The sequence below is a fragment of the Haplochromis burtoni genome, unplaced genomic scaffold (assembly GCF_018398535.1).
Source record: "Haplochromis burtoni strain Fernald_Lab_line unplaced genomic scaffold, NCSU_Asbu1 Contig_526, whole genome shotgun sequence".
NCBI classification, from domain to species: domain Eukaryota; kingdom Metazoa; phylum Chordata; class Actinopteri; order Cichliformes; family Cichlidae; genus Haplochromis; species Haplochromis burtoni.
In genome coordinates, this window is record NW_024582887.1 from 1 (window position 1) to 16,418 (window position 16,418).

A 16,418-nucleotide genomic window follows, 5' to 3' on the forward strand; every position below is an offset into this window, starting at 1 on the left:
CAAACACAGAGTGAGCACAACTACAGCTGTTATATGAGGACACATCGGTGAGAGATCCAACCTTCTCACTTCAAAGGGCTTCTTCTTCTACATCTGGATTTCTTCTTCTACTTTCCTTTCAATTTAACTTATCTTATGATGATAGAAGACTCCTTATTTTACCAGATACCCTCAGCAGACAGTCACTAATTCACAGTATGAAAACATGTAAATGCTCGCTTACTTGTGTACTTGGTGACAGTAGCACTCTGTCCTTCAGTATGATTATCATCTGCCACTGCAGTGACATTTATTTCATACTGGACACCAGCAGTCAGGTTAGTAATGTTCTTAAACGTGTCACTGACAGTTACAGCGTCACTTGTTCTTCCATCTCTCCACTGTACTTTATAGAAGGAGCTGTTTCCCACTGGTTTAGTCCAGCTCACAAACATAGACAATGTTGTGATATCAGTGACTGTTAAATTGACCGTTTCTGGCTCTGTGAATTAGAGATACGTCAACAGGAAAAGAATCAGTTCATCATATCTCATTATTGGTTATAAACTAATATTAACATCACTATCATCCAACTCACAGAATCATTAGTTTATATAATTAAGAAAAATAAAATGACTTACTTGTTGTGATGTTTGACACATTGCAGGAGCCTGAACAGTTTAAGACAATTTGATAGACAGCTCCAGGAGTCAGACCAGTTATTAAACCTTTTTCAGACATGTTACCGCCAACTGTTAAGCTGCAGTTTGGGTCAAGTTGAAAGGTGACATCTGCTGTTGTTGTGGTGGTTGTTATATTTAAGGTTCCTGTTGCACAATTTGCTAAAAAGAAGAACAAGAAAACCAAGACATTCAAGACAACAGTGAGAAATCCACCAAACTTCAGTTTTGAGCTATAAAAAGTCAAAATATTAAACAGAGAGCACATGAATAAATGAGGAACCAGTACTTACAGATATTTTGTGCTTGGGAGCTCTGCAGAGATTAACACAGAAAAAAACAAGGTAAATCATTTTTACACCAGCAGAGGTCAGCATTTAGTTTTGAACAGATTCAAAGCACCAAACCAACCAGCTGTTCGATGTCACAGGTCACTGCTGAAATTCAAAGCTGGATTTGTATGCAGGATTTTTTTGTTCCTTCTGCGTGAAAGGAGAGTGAACCTGCTATCAGGTCAAACCAGCCAAAACTTGACTTGACCTGATGGCAGCGTCAAGCTGTTTCTCGACCAGAAATCCTTGCAAATCACACTCATGTGGGGAATTATTTCATCTGTACATTTTCCTACACATAATGTGTAAGTGTTCAGGAACCAGAAATTAAATTAGAAACCTCAAAATGTTTACACACCGATCTGTTTAGGTATCACATTTTCTATTTTGATGGTTAAAAAACACACACACAAAAGCTCAGTAGCGTGTGATAAAGTTTCACTGTAACAGCTGAAAAGAACACGATTTTGTGCTAGTTAGTACAAACAAGGAAGTAGACTCCACTAATAACTAACCATCTGTAATCCTTCAACAGCCTTGAAGGTACGAAGAAATGTGGGGAACTGCTGTTCTGAATATTGTTCTTCCTCCTCCTTGGATTTCATGATGATATCTGATTCCTCGGGGATAAAGTAAAGCTGCTCACAGCATATATAAATACAACATGCACTTCAGCTTTGTTTTTCATCTGTATCCTGGTATCGGGCCAAATACCAAGCTTTGATTCCACATTACTTATTAGCCAAAATTTAAATAGCTCACAGTTACTTGCTGATATGTTACCTTTCAAACTGTTTCCCACTCAGCTAAATATTAAACTCATGGCATCATAGCTCAAACCTGCATCATTTTCTCCCTCACAAGGCTCACAGATGTGGCCAATTATTAACTTCTAACAATGGCGGAACAGACCTTAAAACACAATGTTTTAGTGTTCAGTTTAGCAAGTTTTTCAGTCAACTAGTGACAATTTTGGAAGCCATAATGCAATGAAATTATATTGTTTTAACCTAGTTATGAACTACACTAGTAAACTTACTAATTTAAACATTCAGATGCTGAAAGCAGAGGAAATTTTTATTGATTTTTTATTCAGTTAAAGAGGCTTTAGATTTGTTTTTTGTGTTTGTTGTCTGATTATTTGGTTTGATTTGTGAATATATTGTTCTTGACTGCACAATGAACCTATTTGCTTTTAAGTTTTTCTTCACTATGTGAATATTTACCCTGCAAAAAATCATAACAGCTTCTTTCTGTTTTCACAGATCGTGACCCTTTTTTACATTCAGTCCAATAATGAGCACAGCTGTCTCATGATCTTTGGTTCTTGGTCACTTGAACAACTGACTGACTCCAAACTTGATTATTTGAGAATGAAGTGGCCTGATAAAACACACATGAGAAAATTGAAACTACTCATTTCCAAGTTCCAGATACTCAGTAAAATGCTGGCAAAATGCTACATGTTTTACAGAACAATTTAAAACCAGACAGACTTAACCAGAGAGACTTTATTAATCCCAGAGGGAATCTTCACAAAGATAAACACGTTCCAAAGACATATAACCTGATGACAGGTCTTTCTTTAAACTACAAGCTTTGTTCAGCCGATCATACACACATTTATACAAGCACTTTTCTAAACCATTCACGCACAAACTCACACCCCAATAGATGCATTAGAGGCAATTCAGGCTCAGAATAAGGTTCTTTCATAATTGTAAACGACAGTCATGGTCGCTGCAAATCATTTCAGCAAGTATTTTATTGCATCTGCCACAGAATTATGAGGTGAATCTTTGTGGTTTTATGCTATGATAGTAAAGGTTTGTTGAAATATTTACTAACTGTAGCCACAAGTCACATTTATAGTAGCAAAGTGGGTAACTAAAAAAATGATTAGATCACAAAGTGAGAGGCAAATGACAGTTTAGGGTTTGACTGTCTGTCTCTTCAACATACAACGACATTTCTTTACTACCTATCATCTAAATTAGAAATGCATCTGTGTATTTCCTTATTTATTCAAAAAAGCAGTTGTGCCATAAAACTGATAAACATCCTTGTAAATGTTTATCATATAACACAAGATAAATATTTAGGTTTTATTTTAGAAAAGACATCACATTAAAAAGATGGGTTAACGTACACAAATTCAGTGACTGTTACAACGTTAAAACCAATCAAATCCCTTTATATTTAAAATTCCAAATCCCTTTGTGATACCATGACATTTTCATCCTTGTGGTATTCTTGGTAAATAAAATATTTTAAGTTTGGAGAACTCACTTCTCTAATATTATACAGTGGGTTGCAAAAGTATTCGCCCCCCTTGAACTTTTCCACATTTTGTCACATTACAGCCACAAACATGAATCAATTTTATTGGAATTCCACGTGAAAGACCAACACAAAGTGGTGCACACGTGAGAAGTGGAACGAAAATCATACATGATTCCAAACATTTTTTACAAATAAATAACTGCAAAGTGGGGTGTGCGTAATTATTCAGCCCTCTTTGGTCTGAGTGCAGTCAGTTGCCCATAGACATTGCCTGATGAGTGCTAATGACTAAACAGAGTGCACCTGTGTGTAATCTAATGTCCGTACAAATACAGCTGCTCTGTGATGGCCTCGGAGGTTGTCTAAGAGAAAACTGGAGCAACAACACCATGAAGTCCAAAGAACACACCAGACAGGTCAGGGATAAAGTTACTGAGAAATTTAAAGCAGGCTTAGGCTACAAAAAGATTTCCCAAGCCTTGAACATCCCACGGAGCACTGTTCAAGCGATCATTCAGAAATGGAAGGAGTATGGCACAACTGTAAACCTACCAAGACAAGGCCATCCACCTAAACTCACAGGCCGAACAAGGAGAGCGCTGATCAGAAATGCAGCCAAGAGGCCCATTGAAAGCCATTGTTAACAGAAAACCATAAGAAGTCCCGTTTGCAGTTTGCTACAAGCCATGTGGGGGACACAGCAAACATGTGAAGAAGGTGCTCTGGTCAGATGAGACCAAAATGGAACTTTTTAGCCAAAATACAAAACGTTATGTGTGGCAGCTGTTTTGCAAAGAAGAAAGGGCAAGGATTTCAGTCTGTAGATGTGCAAAGCTGGTAGAGACAGACCCTAAAAGACTGGCAGCTGGAATTGCAGCAAAAGGTGGTTCTACAAAGTATTGAGTCAGGGGGCTGAATAATTACACACACCCCACTTTGCAGTGATTTATTTATAAAAAGTTTTTGGAATCATGTATGATTTTCATTCCACTTCTCACGTGTGCACCACTTTGTGTTGGTCTTTCACGTGGAATTCAAATAAAATTGATTCATGTTTGTGGCTGTAATGTGACAAAATGTGGAAAAGTTCAGGGGGGCCGAATACTTTTGCAAGCCACTGTAAACAATGTGTTAGTTGCAAATTGTTCTGAATATTGCACCTTCTGAAAAACTTTATTCAGCTTTGGTGACAACAAACCACCAGATCTGTTGAGACTAATTTGCAGCGTTTGGAAAATTATTAATATTTTAAATATTTTCTGTCTTGACTATGTCCATCAGACTCAGTCAGTCCTTAGTGTCAAAAGTTGTATTTTACATTCTCATAAATTGCTAGTTAAGTGCACATTTTTATTTTATTAGCCACGACTTGATATATATATATATATACTTCTCTCTTTCTTAAATTTGTAAATATTGAATCATAGTATGCTAATAATGGGTCTAACAATTGAAAATCATCAGACTAGGAATCTTAAAAAAATCCATCCCAGTTTTCAAAGTCGCCCCATTCACCTGCCGATACACATGAGCAACCCACCCATTACTGTTTCCTTTTCTATTCACAGTGACCCTGCCCTTTTTCAGTCCACTTTGCTAGTGTTCTTGTTTCTGAAGAACAAAGGTTTCGCACACTGACGTCAAAGTTAAAGGTTTCAAAAGCCTCACGATCAGATGGAGGGTGTTAACGTATTATTAAAGCTACTTTTGGCTGCTCCCTTATTCACAAAGGGTCGCCACATGTGGATGTTTGATTTTTACGCCAGATGGCCTTCTGGCGCACCCTAAAAAGGATTTGTCTCCCCCCCCAGGATCTAATATATAAACATTCAGTAAAGTCTGACTTGTCTGATGTTCTTTTATTTAGTTTTTTTTTTTTTTTACAATGCTCAGTAAACAATATTTTAAAGCTGCAACTATTTTCTTTTTGACCTAAACCCAAAGACTAACTACCCAACCAACCACTACACTAGGTCAATGTAGTGTGAAATGAAAACTCAAGTAAGCTGGGTGGATTTTGCACTTTAACAGGAAGAACAGAGTGTATGAGGAAGTATATATATGTGCATGACTACACTACTGCTGTTTCTGCCTAACAGGACAAACACTCAGAGAGTGTTAATGTTTTAAGCATCTCTAATTTAGAGACATTTTTCCACCACAGGTAGTTTGTTAGTAATAGAAAAGCATTCCACACCATGCTAATGTTGGGGTTGGGTTTGGACAACCTGTTTAGATAAACTCTTTAGATAAACAGTGATCTTGTGCCAACACTGAGAGTCTTTTAACTTTGTATCTTTCTGTACAATTGCCATGACTTTAAGTTTATACTGAAATGTTTCTTTTTCAGCCATACTACATGTTAGGACGCCATGAAGAATCTCAAGTCTGTATTCTCTGGATGTACTTCATAATGCCACTGGGGGTCACCAAAGTTACACATTAACAGATCACCTTAAAAATCATCTTAGAATAAATTTGAGTTTAAATGGCTTTATGAATTAGATTTAGATAAGATTATTTGAATTTGGCATGTTACCATGGTGCTGTTGAGGGGTGGGGATTACTGACTAAATGTCCCACTTGGAGCTCATGTTAAAAACCAAGTTTTTAATGTTAGTAACCCAAAAAAGTTCACTTTTAAAAAAGACATGGAAGAGAAGGAAGAGGCCCTTAAGAAAATGGAACACGTAGAGTTTTATAATAGTGGGTGAAAGCCCTTCAGCTGTTTTAGATGGACACCAGAGATGCTACAAATAGGACTTTGTGGTAATACAAAAATTAAGAAGTACTTTTGAATAGGCGGTTTGTACTTTAAAATATGTTTTCAATGCCCTGGTACAGTAAGTAAATGTAGTAAACACATGTTAAACTGTGTTAAGTAAAACAAAAACGAAAAACTGAACTTCTTCCAGCATCAGAAGAATATGGTAAAGGTCACATACCATTGTGTAAGAGCTGCATCTTAATACTATGACAATCTCACGTTTTCATGCAAAGCTGACCTCGGGGGATGTGACTTTTCTAAGCTATGACTCCCTGGAGTTGTATTTCCCTTGGCCCTCTTCCTAAGAATCACTTATTTTCTCTTGAGTAAATAAACAAAGCATCATCTTAAGCAATTATGCCTTGACACTGACTCAGAGAGCAAAAATAACCAAAGCTCCAAGTCCCGTTTGGGAAATAGTGCCCAAGAAATGGTTCATTTTCCTTTTGAATCCACAGCGACTCCACCCATCTCAGGTTTGTTTTTTATTGTTGGTATTATTTGTGGCTCTTCTATGTGAAAAGTGTTAGAGAACTGTTGTGCAGAAACAGTAAATTTGCTGTTTAAGTCTTTTATCCTACTCATATTACATTTGATGGGTGTTTTTAAACAACTCCAGTGCGACGACAGACTGCTGTTTGAAACAATCTTCAGTTTCTTCTTGTAGTTCTCCATGTGGCAATGACCCTTTCACCATGTACACTATCTAGGCCCTTTGACTGGGCCGTTCTGCAGGAGGAGGAGGAAATGGCTGTACTGACCACTGTGTAAACATTACATCACCCCTAAACACGCCCTACCACGTTCTGATTCCTTATGATTCCTTGTACCTCCTGATAATGTCCGAGTTCCTTCCTGCATAATAAGAAATGACCTCTAAAGCTGTTTGTTCAAGAATCAGCCTTTAACACTATACGCTCATAATACTTCACTACTTTACATAATACTGCACAATACTTTGTTTCTACTTCTCAAATTACACAAACTATTAAAAATGGGTCTTGTGCCCTTGCTGACCTGCTGAGTGGAGAAAGCAGATTCCTCTCCAGCTGTAAATTCTGCAAAATCACGTTATCTGACTCTAACGATTATGTGTGCAGGTCTGTGTGTGTTGAAGATTAGTATTAGGTGTTTCGATTGACAAGGACCAAATTAAATATTGATAGTTTCCTCTGATTTTGCTCCTTCTCTGTTTGACCTTTTCCACTCTTGTGTTTTATCAGTTTTTTAGAAAGTGATCCTTCACTTTATTCTTTCTTTTAAAATTCTTTTTTCTTTATTTGATATCTCCTGTCCTTAACTGTATTATTATTTATCACAGGCAGGGGTACGCTAACTTCTTGGTACTTAACACGTGCTCTGATTATGTAGTCCTAACAGTATGTGTGAGTTAAGACTTACTATAGAGCAAGTAAGCCAAGCAATGCTTGCCCTATTATATTAAAAATTGGACACAAATTAAAACCTACCTTAAACTGATCTCTTTCTGAATTCTGTCCTATAAAAGACGTCCAATCGCATGATTACAGCCAGTCAATAAATTACTTTGACCTGTTGACCACAATTGGCAATAATAAATATATTGTGGTCATTTCATATAATTCTGTGAGATCTGATTTTTTCTTTATCCCAGAGTGTAAAATAATATGTGGCTAATACTTGAAACTTCTTCTTATGTGACTGAACTTGACCTGTAGCTCCCAATACCTTGGTTTGTTGTGTCTGGTAAGGTGAGACAAAGTGCATCCATTTACCATTGTTATTGATTAATAGGTTTGAGTGTGATCTGGTATTTCCTATTATAGCACCTCTTAACCTGAACCTGAGTAGAGGTCTGATTATCCAGAGTAATTTAAAACCTCTGTGTGTATATAGTGTGTTAGTGGATTGTGATATTAGCAGTTTTTTTGTGATACAAACATTAAAGTACAGCATGACGTGGACAAGTTTTGTTCAAGCTGCTATTTTTCTCTAGCAATAAGTTGGCAGACTGTTCTCTATTTAAAAGGTCATTGCCTGCATATGAGTGACCTGCTCATTGTTTCTGTTCTAATGTAACTTCCTGAGCCCGCCCAGAGATGCCTGATAAGACATTTAGACCATATTAAGGGAGGTCAGGCATTTGGCTTTACTTCATACCTACAGCCTGTTTAGTCATGCAAAAGTCTAGAGCCACGGCACAACAGCCAATAAATCAAAACTTCACCGTGTCTACTTAAAGCACTGCTGTTGCCAAAACATCACTTACTTGTGTCGACTAATAGCTTTGTCAAAAGTCAAAGTCAGCTTTATTGTCAGTGCCCATATGTACAGTCATACACAGGAAGTTGACATTGCAATGCTGCCATGGCCCTCAGTGTACACTAAAACAATATAAAGATTAAAAAGTTAAAAAATTAAGTCCTATATTAAACTTTTATTTTTTCATCCTTGGGATACATATTTTGCAATCACCATAAAAATAATTCAGATTATCACCATACATACGAGTGACTAATTTTGCCTGCTAACCCTGAACGTTTGCTGTTAATTCAGCAAAGCTGTAAGTTCACCAACATCCAAAGCACAACATACCTTTAGTGATCAACACTGCTCTTCTGTAAGACTGCGAGATACTTCATTTAACCCTATATAAAACCACAAGTTAAACGTTTATAATAAAGATCATGATCCATCAAATTTCGTTGATATAAATGACGAACAAATGTAACACTCTATAGCTCATGTCAGGGGAACTGATAACCACACTACTTGCCTAATAATATAAAGTGAGATATCCTATCATGTGGGAACTGGGCCCACAACATAGCTCAACAAGTAACAACATCTGATGCGCTGCTTATTCTATTCTTTTCCTACATAACTATGATCCTTTCAGACAATATAGGACGATGAATCATAAAATAATGCTGAATGCTGCGTCTAAAATTAGCTGCTGTCTTTTGCTATCAGTGGTGTTTGTCTCCAGGTACCAGCCTCCCACACCGCTGTTTAGCAGCTCCTATCAGAAGCCACATCAGAATATACGGAAATGAGTTACGTAGCATTTACTGTCCCCAGCACTGTGCTGCCCTCTGCCAAGTGTGGAGCTGCCAGCTGCAGATACCCATCTGAGCACAATGCTCTTACCGTTAAGAGCTTCCTCGTAATGCAACAGTGCATGAATGCATACATACCCACACCCACAAAATGCTGGGCACAGAGGGCCAGTGCGTTACACTCATCACACCAGTGTGTGTGAGCAGTTTGATATTTGAAATGTGTGAAAGTGAAACATTGGGTGTAAAGCAACACTTTCTACGGTTTATTTTATTAGCAAAAGTCTCCTTTTGTGGTCAGCAGTTATCACTTAACAAGCCTTTTTAACCTGTTTAATGGGCAATCCAGTCTATGCACGTTTTTATACCAATCTTACCAACAGTAGTTGAGTAACTGACTGACTTATTGAACTCTTTAGAGAATTGTTACCGAAATAGAATATTTAGTTATGTGAGATTATAAATGCTATACATTTTACCACCCATGATGCTGATGAACAGCCTTAACTGACTGACGTAGGCAGCTGTATAGTATTTTGATTTTAATCACTTTTCTGGAAAGACATTATGATGCAAAAATTAAACAACAGCAAAATAATCATATTTTTGTCCTCGGACAGCCTTGTTTAGTTATAACTTGCTCAAATGCCAATGATAAAAAGATAGTTATCTGCTGACAATAAGGCCTTTCAGGCTCGGAGAGGAGCCTGTGTCTCATTTACATGGACGGGGAACTGTGACTCTTTGTAATTCAAATTGTACAAGCTGCACTTCGACTCGCAGTGCTGGCTGAATGCAGAAGGTCTGGGGATGTCAATTTGAAACTGGACAGTCTTGATGCAGATGAAGGGGCCTGGGAGTGGGTGGAGGGTGCACCATTCTACAAAGGAGGGTTTGATTTGTGACTTTTGCACTTTAGACCAGTAATGGGACTCAAAACAGTGGAAGGCTTTCTAATTTGTATAAAGCCAGCAGGATGCATCAGGAGAAAGAAACTTATCAGACGTCATTGAGATACCGCGCGTCATCAAACGTCACCCACATTTCAGGCATAAGGCTTGCAGCTTGCCGGAAAGACAGCCCTCCTCACGCAATGTCCACAACCACAGACGAGCCAGTTCTTTTAGAGTGTTAAAAAACATCACATTTCCTTGTTCCAAGACATTTCTAACTAATAGTAATGCCACAATTCTCTGGTAAGCAAGCCAAGAAAGAGAGTGAGAGACGCAGATGCAGGACATGGGGAGGACAAAGAAATGATGCACACAACCATATACACATGCAAAGTATTATACTTTTCCTGGTTCATTAATGGATGTGTGCCAGACTATGACCTCAGATGCAGTCTATATGGAGCACACCACCTAAACCTATTTTGAATCTCTTTTTACTTCCATTATTTCTGTTATAGTTATAAATTAAATTAATAACAAATGATTGCATATTATATATTTTAAGCCCCCCCCCAAAAAAAAATGTAGGCCCATACAATGACAATGCAATAAAGTTTGTTAACAAACATACAGCCCGCTTTTACCGAAGCTACCCATAGATATTTCAGCATTAGTGGGTTCAGATACCTCATATGGTTCAATCAGTAGTTAAACCAAAACTGACACTAGACATAGCTACGGTGGACATATTAAGTTCCACTAATGGAAAATATCTGTAAGGGAAAAAAAGTTACAGGGAAGCACAATATTTCCCCTTTTCTACTTTGCCTTTCTATTCTCTCTTTAGAGGGATTATGTGTCTGAATTTACATTTTTTTACTGTGACTTTTTTAAATAAATTTTTTTAAACTTTTTTAATTAATGTTTGTGTAATCTAAGTAACTAATATTAACTTTTGCCCAGCGCTGCCAGACATGATCATCATTACCACACATTTAATGGAAATGTCATGTAGTTCATGTAACTGCTGATGGAGACGAGGATGGAGAGAGATGGAGTCTGGTATTTGATTGTGTGGTTATAGTTGTCTAATGTATGTAAACATACTAGCCTCAGTTACATAATCTTAAGAGCCACTACTCAAGTATGTGCATACATACTTTACATTCCCGATATGTAAACATAAACACAGAGACACGGTACAAATGTAAGTGATGAAAGCTTGTTTTCCCTTTTAACAATAAATAGATAATAAATAAGGTTAGCAAATAATTAAAATAACTGTCAGCATGTGAGTGGGTGTTGCAATTGTGCAAACAGATATGTCTGTAGGCTGTAAGCTTTTTGTATGTTTTTTTCTTTTACTGTTCATGTAATCACACCTTTTTAAAGGTGTCATACGCAGCATAGGGTTTGACCACACCTTGTGACTTTCAGACCTTTCTTTGCCCATAAACAAGGCCCAACAGTCATAGCTTAGAAAAGTCACATCCCCCGAGGCCTCTGACAGATGAAGGCCCACTTCATCTGTCAGGGGATTCTTAAAAAGTTTGTGAACACGGCCCCAAGTTTATACCGCTGTTTCATCAAAAGACCAGGGGCTATATTTGCAATCCTCCAAGCAAAAAAGTTTCTATGAAAGTTAAAGTTAGGACTAAATGTTGGTACAGATAAAAGATATTATAAAAGCATTTATAAGAGTAGATACTTAAATAGTAGATACTGTCAAAGTCATTTTATATCGAGGGCCTCATGCAGCTTACTTTGATGTCTAGCGCGCCGGACACGTGAAACTCCCCTTTCTATCTGATGGTTAATTACACATTAAATCCTTGAGATATCTTAGGATATTAAATACCTACAATTTCAAAATTTCATCTCATGTGTTATATTGCTGGGGTGAATGAAAGACATCTGTGTTTGGGTTTAAAATGTAAGAAATTAAAGAAAAAAAATTGTTGTTAAAATACAGCTAAAAATCCACATTTTTAGCCCTCCTTCACATTTTTCAAAGTCATCCACTGGGCCTGATTGGAGTCCTTGCTAGGCCGATTTTGTCCTCTGACCCTTATGCTTCATATGCTCCAGTCAAGTTTAAAAAAAATACACAGAATGGTTAAAATTGTAATATCTATATTTGGATGTTGTAGTAAAATGTAAGAAAACTGTTCTAATGGAAGTTGCCAGCAGATGAAGAGAGTCAGACAGAGATTTCGATAAGAAGCTTTTATGTCTTTTTTACATATCTGTGTTGTGGTCATGTATACTGTATAGACTTGCCATAAGAACCACAAGTATATCTCATAAAAGTGAAAACAAGGGTTGATATTTTAAGTCATGCAAGGATTTTTTTTTAAAAGACTAACTCTTGTGAATTTTTCAATTAATAATAAAAAATATATAATTATTAATTTTTTTATTAAACCAACTGGGGAATTTTCCAGCATCACACCTAAGCTAGCAATTACTTTCTCTTAGATTTCTTTGTTCTGTGGAGTGAGGAGCACTCTTAGTTTAGCCCCGGAGGAATCAAACGAAACATGTTTTGAGCGAAATGAGAAGATTTTCGTGTCTCTTATCTTTGGAAAGAATTCCAATTTGAGGCGTAGTATTCACAAATATTAAGTTAAACAAGTTTCTGGCCTCAAAAAACTGACAACAAATTTCTAAACTGATGCCCATAGTTAAAGCCTTATGTAAAGTCTGCCTTTCTCTTTAGTCTACGGAAAACAACTGTACTCGTGTCAGGGTTTTATTTGCATGTGTAGCGTGCAGCCAGTGTTCATCGCTGCTCAACCTGTGTACTCAGCAGCACAGAAGCTGACTTAGTTAACAGGTCTCTGTACCTTTACTTCCCCAATGGAAATAAGAGATATCATGTGATGTGCTAACAGAACATTTGTGTATTTCAACAGGACACTTCAACAAGCTGCATTTAATTATTAACAGGGGAAAATATTAAGCAGTGGTCATTTCTCATAACTGAATACAAAAACAGGATGATGATGAGGTTTTAATCAGAACATCTATGTTAAAGTTAAGCGATCGTGGGTCAAGAGTTGGCCGTTCGCCTTGTAATCGGAAGGTTGCCGGTTCGAGCCCCGGCTCGGACAGTCTCAGTCGTGGTGTCCTTGGGCAAGACACTTCACCTACTGGTGATGGCCAGAGGGGCCGATGCCACAATATGGCAGCCTTGCTTCGGGCAGTCTGCCCCAGGGCAGCTGTGGCTACAACTGTAGCTGCCCCCACCAGTGTATGAAAGTGAGAGTGAATGAATAGTGGAATTGTAAAGTGCTTTGAGGGCTTCGAAAAGTGCTGTATAAATGCAATCCATTATTATTATTAAGGTGTTGCCAATATATTGAGTATCTAAAAAATAAATAAATAAAAAGATACTGTTGACTGCTGATGGGAAAAGTGAAAACAGTTCCTATCTCTGGTGTGAAACTCATAATCTATCCACCCATGCTTTTCTATCCACCTCCTCTTACAGAAGCACAAAACCATCATGTCACTTCTGCTGATCTGTCCAGTAAATGAAAGGGTGTGTGTGTGTGTTTATTTTATTTTCTATTACTTGCTTAGTTACTTACAGAATGGGCTTACAGCTCCACCCTTCAAAAAAAAACAAAAAAAAAACAATGTGCAAAGGAACAATTTCCGCAGTTTATCAATCTAAATGTGCATCGGCAACAATGTCACAGATAAGCATTTAAAATCATCCTCCTTCTCAGTATAAAACTTTGCTCTGTTGTCGTTTGATCGGTGCTGACACAGCTCCACATTAATCATTGGTTCCATGTTACTTTACACTGAAAAACGGTGAGGATCACATACGGAAAGAAGCGAGCCGGGGTGGCAGAGGTATCAGATCAGGTCCTTTGAAGTGTATTAATAGAGTCAGCATCACAGCACCATGGAATAAATATTTGCATAAAGAACGTGCCTTTTCATCAAGCACTGATATTAAACTTGGAATATGCAACACAGCTGTTCAATTGTCTTCGGATTCTAAACAAAAAAGTAGTTAAGCCACTTATCACTTATTAGAGATGAACAAGTAACTGGGCAAGTCCCTGGGTCTGTGAAGTGAAGGGGACACTGAGCTGCACCACATTCCTTTCCTGACCCCTTTGTGTTGGCCACACACATCCTCGCATGCCATTCTCAAACTCTCATCTTTTCTCCCCCTCTCTCTGGGCAGACTGATCAGTGGGACACGGGACAGGTGGATCTGTGGAAGCTGGATGCCACAGTCTATCCGTTAGTTGAGCCTCTTTTCAGAGGAATGTATTTCAGGGGATTTCAGACTACAGGTCAGGTCACTTGAACAAACAGTTTACCAACAAAGAGAGTGAGTCATTTAGTCTACTTTGGCAATGCATTTTAATATTGCGTCACTGTTAAAACTCTCTAGCTCAAGTCCGACATATTAATTACCCATCGTTATAATTTTTTATGCAGTTGAAACTTTCAAAGGACCAAGTTTTATTGTACTATTACATCTTTGTTGGTATCAGCACAAAATTAATGTGTTATAACAGCAGAAATGTTTTCCATAAACTTTCCCTTTTAAGCGTGAGGTGCACTCCACCGATTGCTGACTTAGGGGACGTACCTGCGCAACAGGTGCAGGAACCACGAACTCATGAAAACCGTGCGCATCACCGAAACAGAGCGCAGTGCAATAGTTGGAAAAGTGCAGTAGTGTCGTGTTTAATTTTGCTCATATTGTAAAAATTAAGTTTTTCTTACCTTGAGGAAGGCGCTGAAGACCAGAAGAGTCCACAGAGGGACGCTGAAGCGCATTGAGAGCTTCATGATGCCGCACACTGGGAGAACGGATTCCAGTGCTTTTTCTACCCGCTGCACACTTTCATGTCCAAACTTCCCTTTCGCTTGCAAAAAACAACAGAAAACAAACAACGACTGGACTTTCTTCTAACACCTGAGTCAAACCGTTGCTACATCAGGAGAGTTTAAAGTGAGAGAATGAAACTTTTTCCTCTGAATTCACGGGGAGGAGCAGCGGCGAGAGGCGCGACATTCAGAGTAGTCCGCCTCTCTTCAGTTTTTCCTCACTTCAGCTCGAACTACTTCCTCATCAACTAAAAGTCTGCCTTCCCTCTTTCCTCGAAGAAATCCAACATTCTTCCCATAACTTTGCCACGCAGGTCGAAGGAATGCAGTGTCCCGTTTCTAACACGACGGAAATCCCATTTTCCAAAGCCAATGTTACTGGGAAACATCCCTAATATCACTGGCCTGGTTTCTCCTCTCTAAAGCGGTTCAGTCATTTCACAACAAAACAGAGTATTAGGCCAAAGATAAGGGGGACTACAGTGAGAGGGGTATTTCATGCCTGAAGACTCGAGACAAAAGAACAGCTTAGTTTAAAGAACTAAAAAAAAAACAAATAAACCTGCAATTTCAAAATCCGTTTATAATTTAATGTATTCACTCATGGCTTGACCTTGTCTTGTTGTTTTAGTCATCTTTGGCCACAAAAGTGACTTTATTTGAATGAGCGTTGAGTCCTAACTCATTAGCTAACACCACTAATACAGTCTAAGGATGTGCATTTAGCCTGCAGATAGCTGTTAAGGAACATAGAGATGTGAGAAATTTCCATTAATAATACTGAAAAAGACATGGTCAACAGTTCAGTTATTTATAGTCTATACAGATAAAGTCTAAAGTATCTAACTAGTGGGTCCCACCCACATACTGAGACACACAGTAGTCATGACACAAAATTGAAGAGCTCCGGAAGAAAGCTGGAAAATGTCAATTGGTTGGCGATTCCAACTTACAGTATTCCCACATGTGCAGTAAGTATGTTGCCACTAACACTATTATTACTCCCAGTAAAGTAGACATAGGGTGCTTAAATAATCTTTGACTTAGTGACTTAATGCATTTTGTTGGTGTTTCAGTCAGGGATGGTTTTCAGACTAGGAAAGCAATGAAGATAATTGTTGTGACATGCCATAAACATCTTTATTTCAGCTGTGAAACTGTGAGCATCAAGATCAACTTTGTCTCCAAATCATTCAGCCTGAGCTGACCCTCTGACAATTTGGTCACTCCCGATGAAAACCTGAGTATCTTCAACACTTTCACTTCCAGCTCGGCCTCATGTCTTTTTGTCAGCACCATCTCCAAACCATAAACCACATCAGGTCTCATTACCATCTTGTAAATCTCCCCTTTCACTCTTGTTGCTATCTTGCTGTCACAAAACACCCTTGACACTCATCCCCACCCGCTGCACCCTCCCTGCACTGCGGTCTTCATCTCTCTTCTGCCCTGTTCACTGTTTTGGATGGTTCACCCTATCTCATTAGCCTTCACTACCACCACTACTCTGCTCAATGTAGAGTCACTGCTACAAACACTGGAACCAGAGCAAAGGTAATATTCAAAATGAAAACTAAAACAAAGTC

The 16,418-nt window shown here is 38.2% G+C and overlaps 1 protein-coding gene across 1 annotated transcript; it reads right to left on the minus strand.

The window, feature by feature from the left end:
- Positions 1–6: 6 nt before the first annotated feature.
- On the minus strand, positions 7–15,004 carry LOC102307199 (receptor-type tyrosine-protein phosphatase eta). The gene is made up of 4 exons (XM_005947381.3): positions 14,728–15,004; positions 953–974; positions 621–821; positions 7–481 (listed from the first exon to the last, which is right to left on the minus strand). Exons 1-4 carry the CDS (start codon positions 14,791–14,793, stop codon positions 186–188), a joined length of 585 nt encoding a protein of 194 aa, XP_005947443.1. The 5' UTR covers positions 14,794–15,004; the 3' UTR covers positions 7–185.
- Between the last annotated feature and the right edge of the window lie 1,414 nt (positions 15,005–16,418).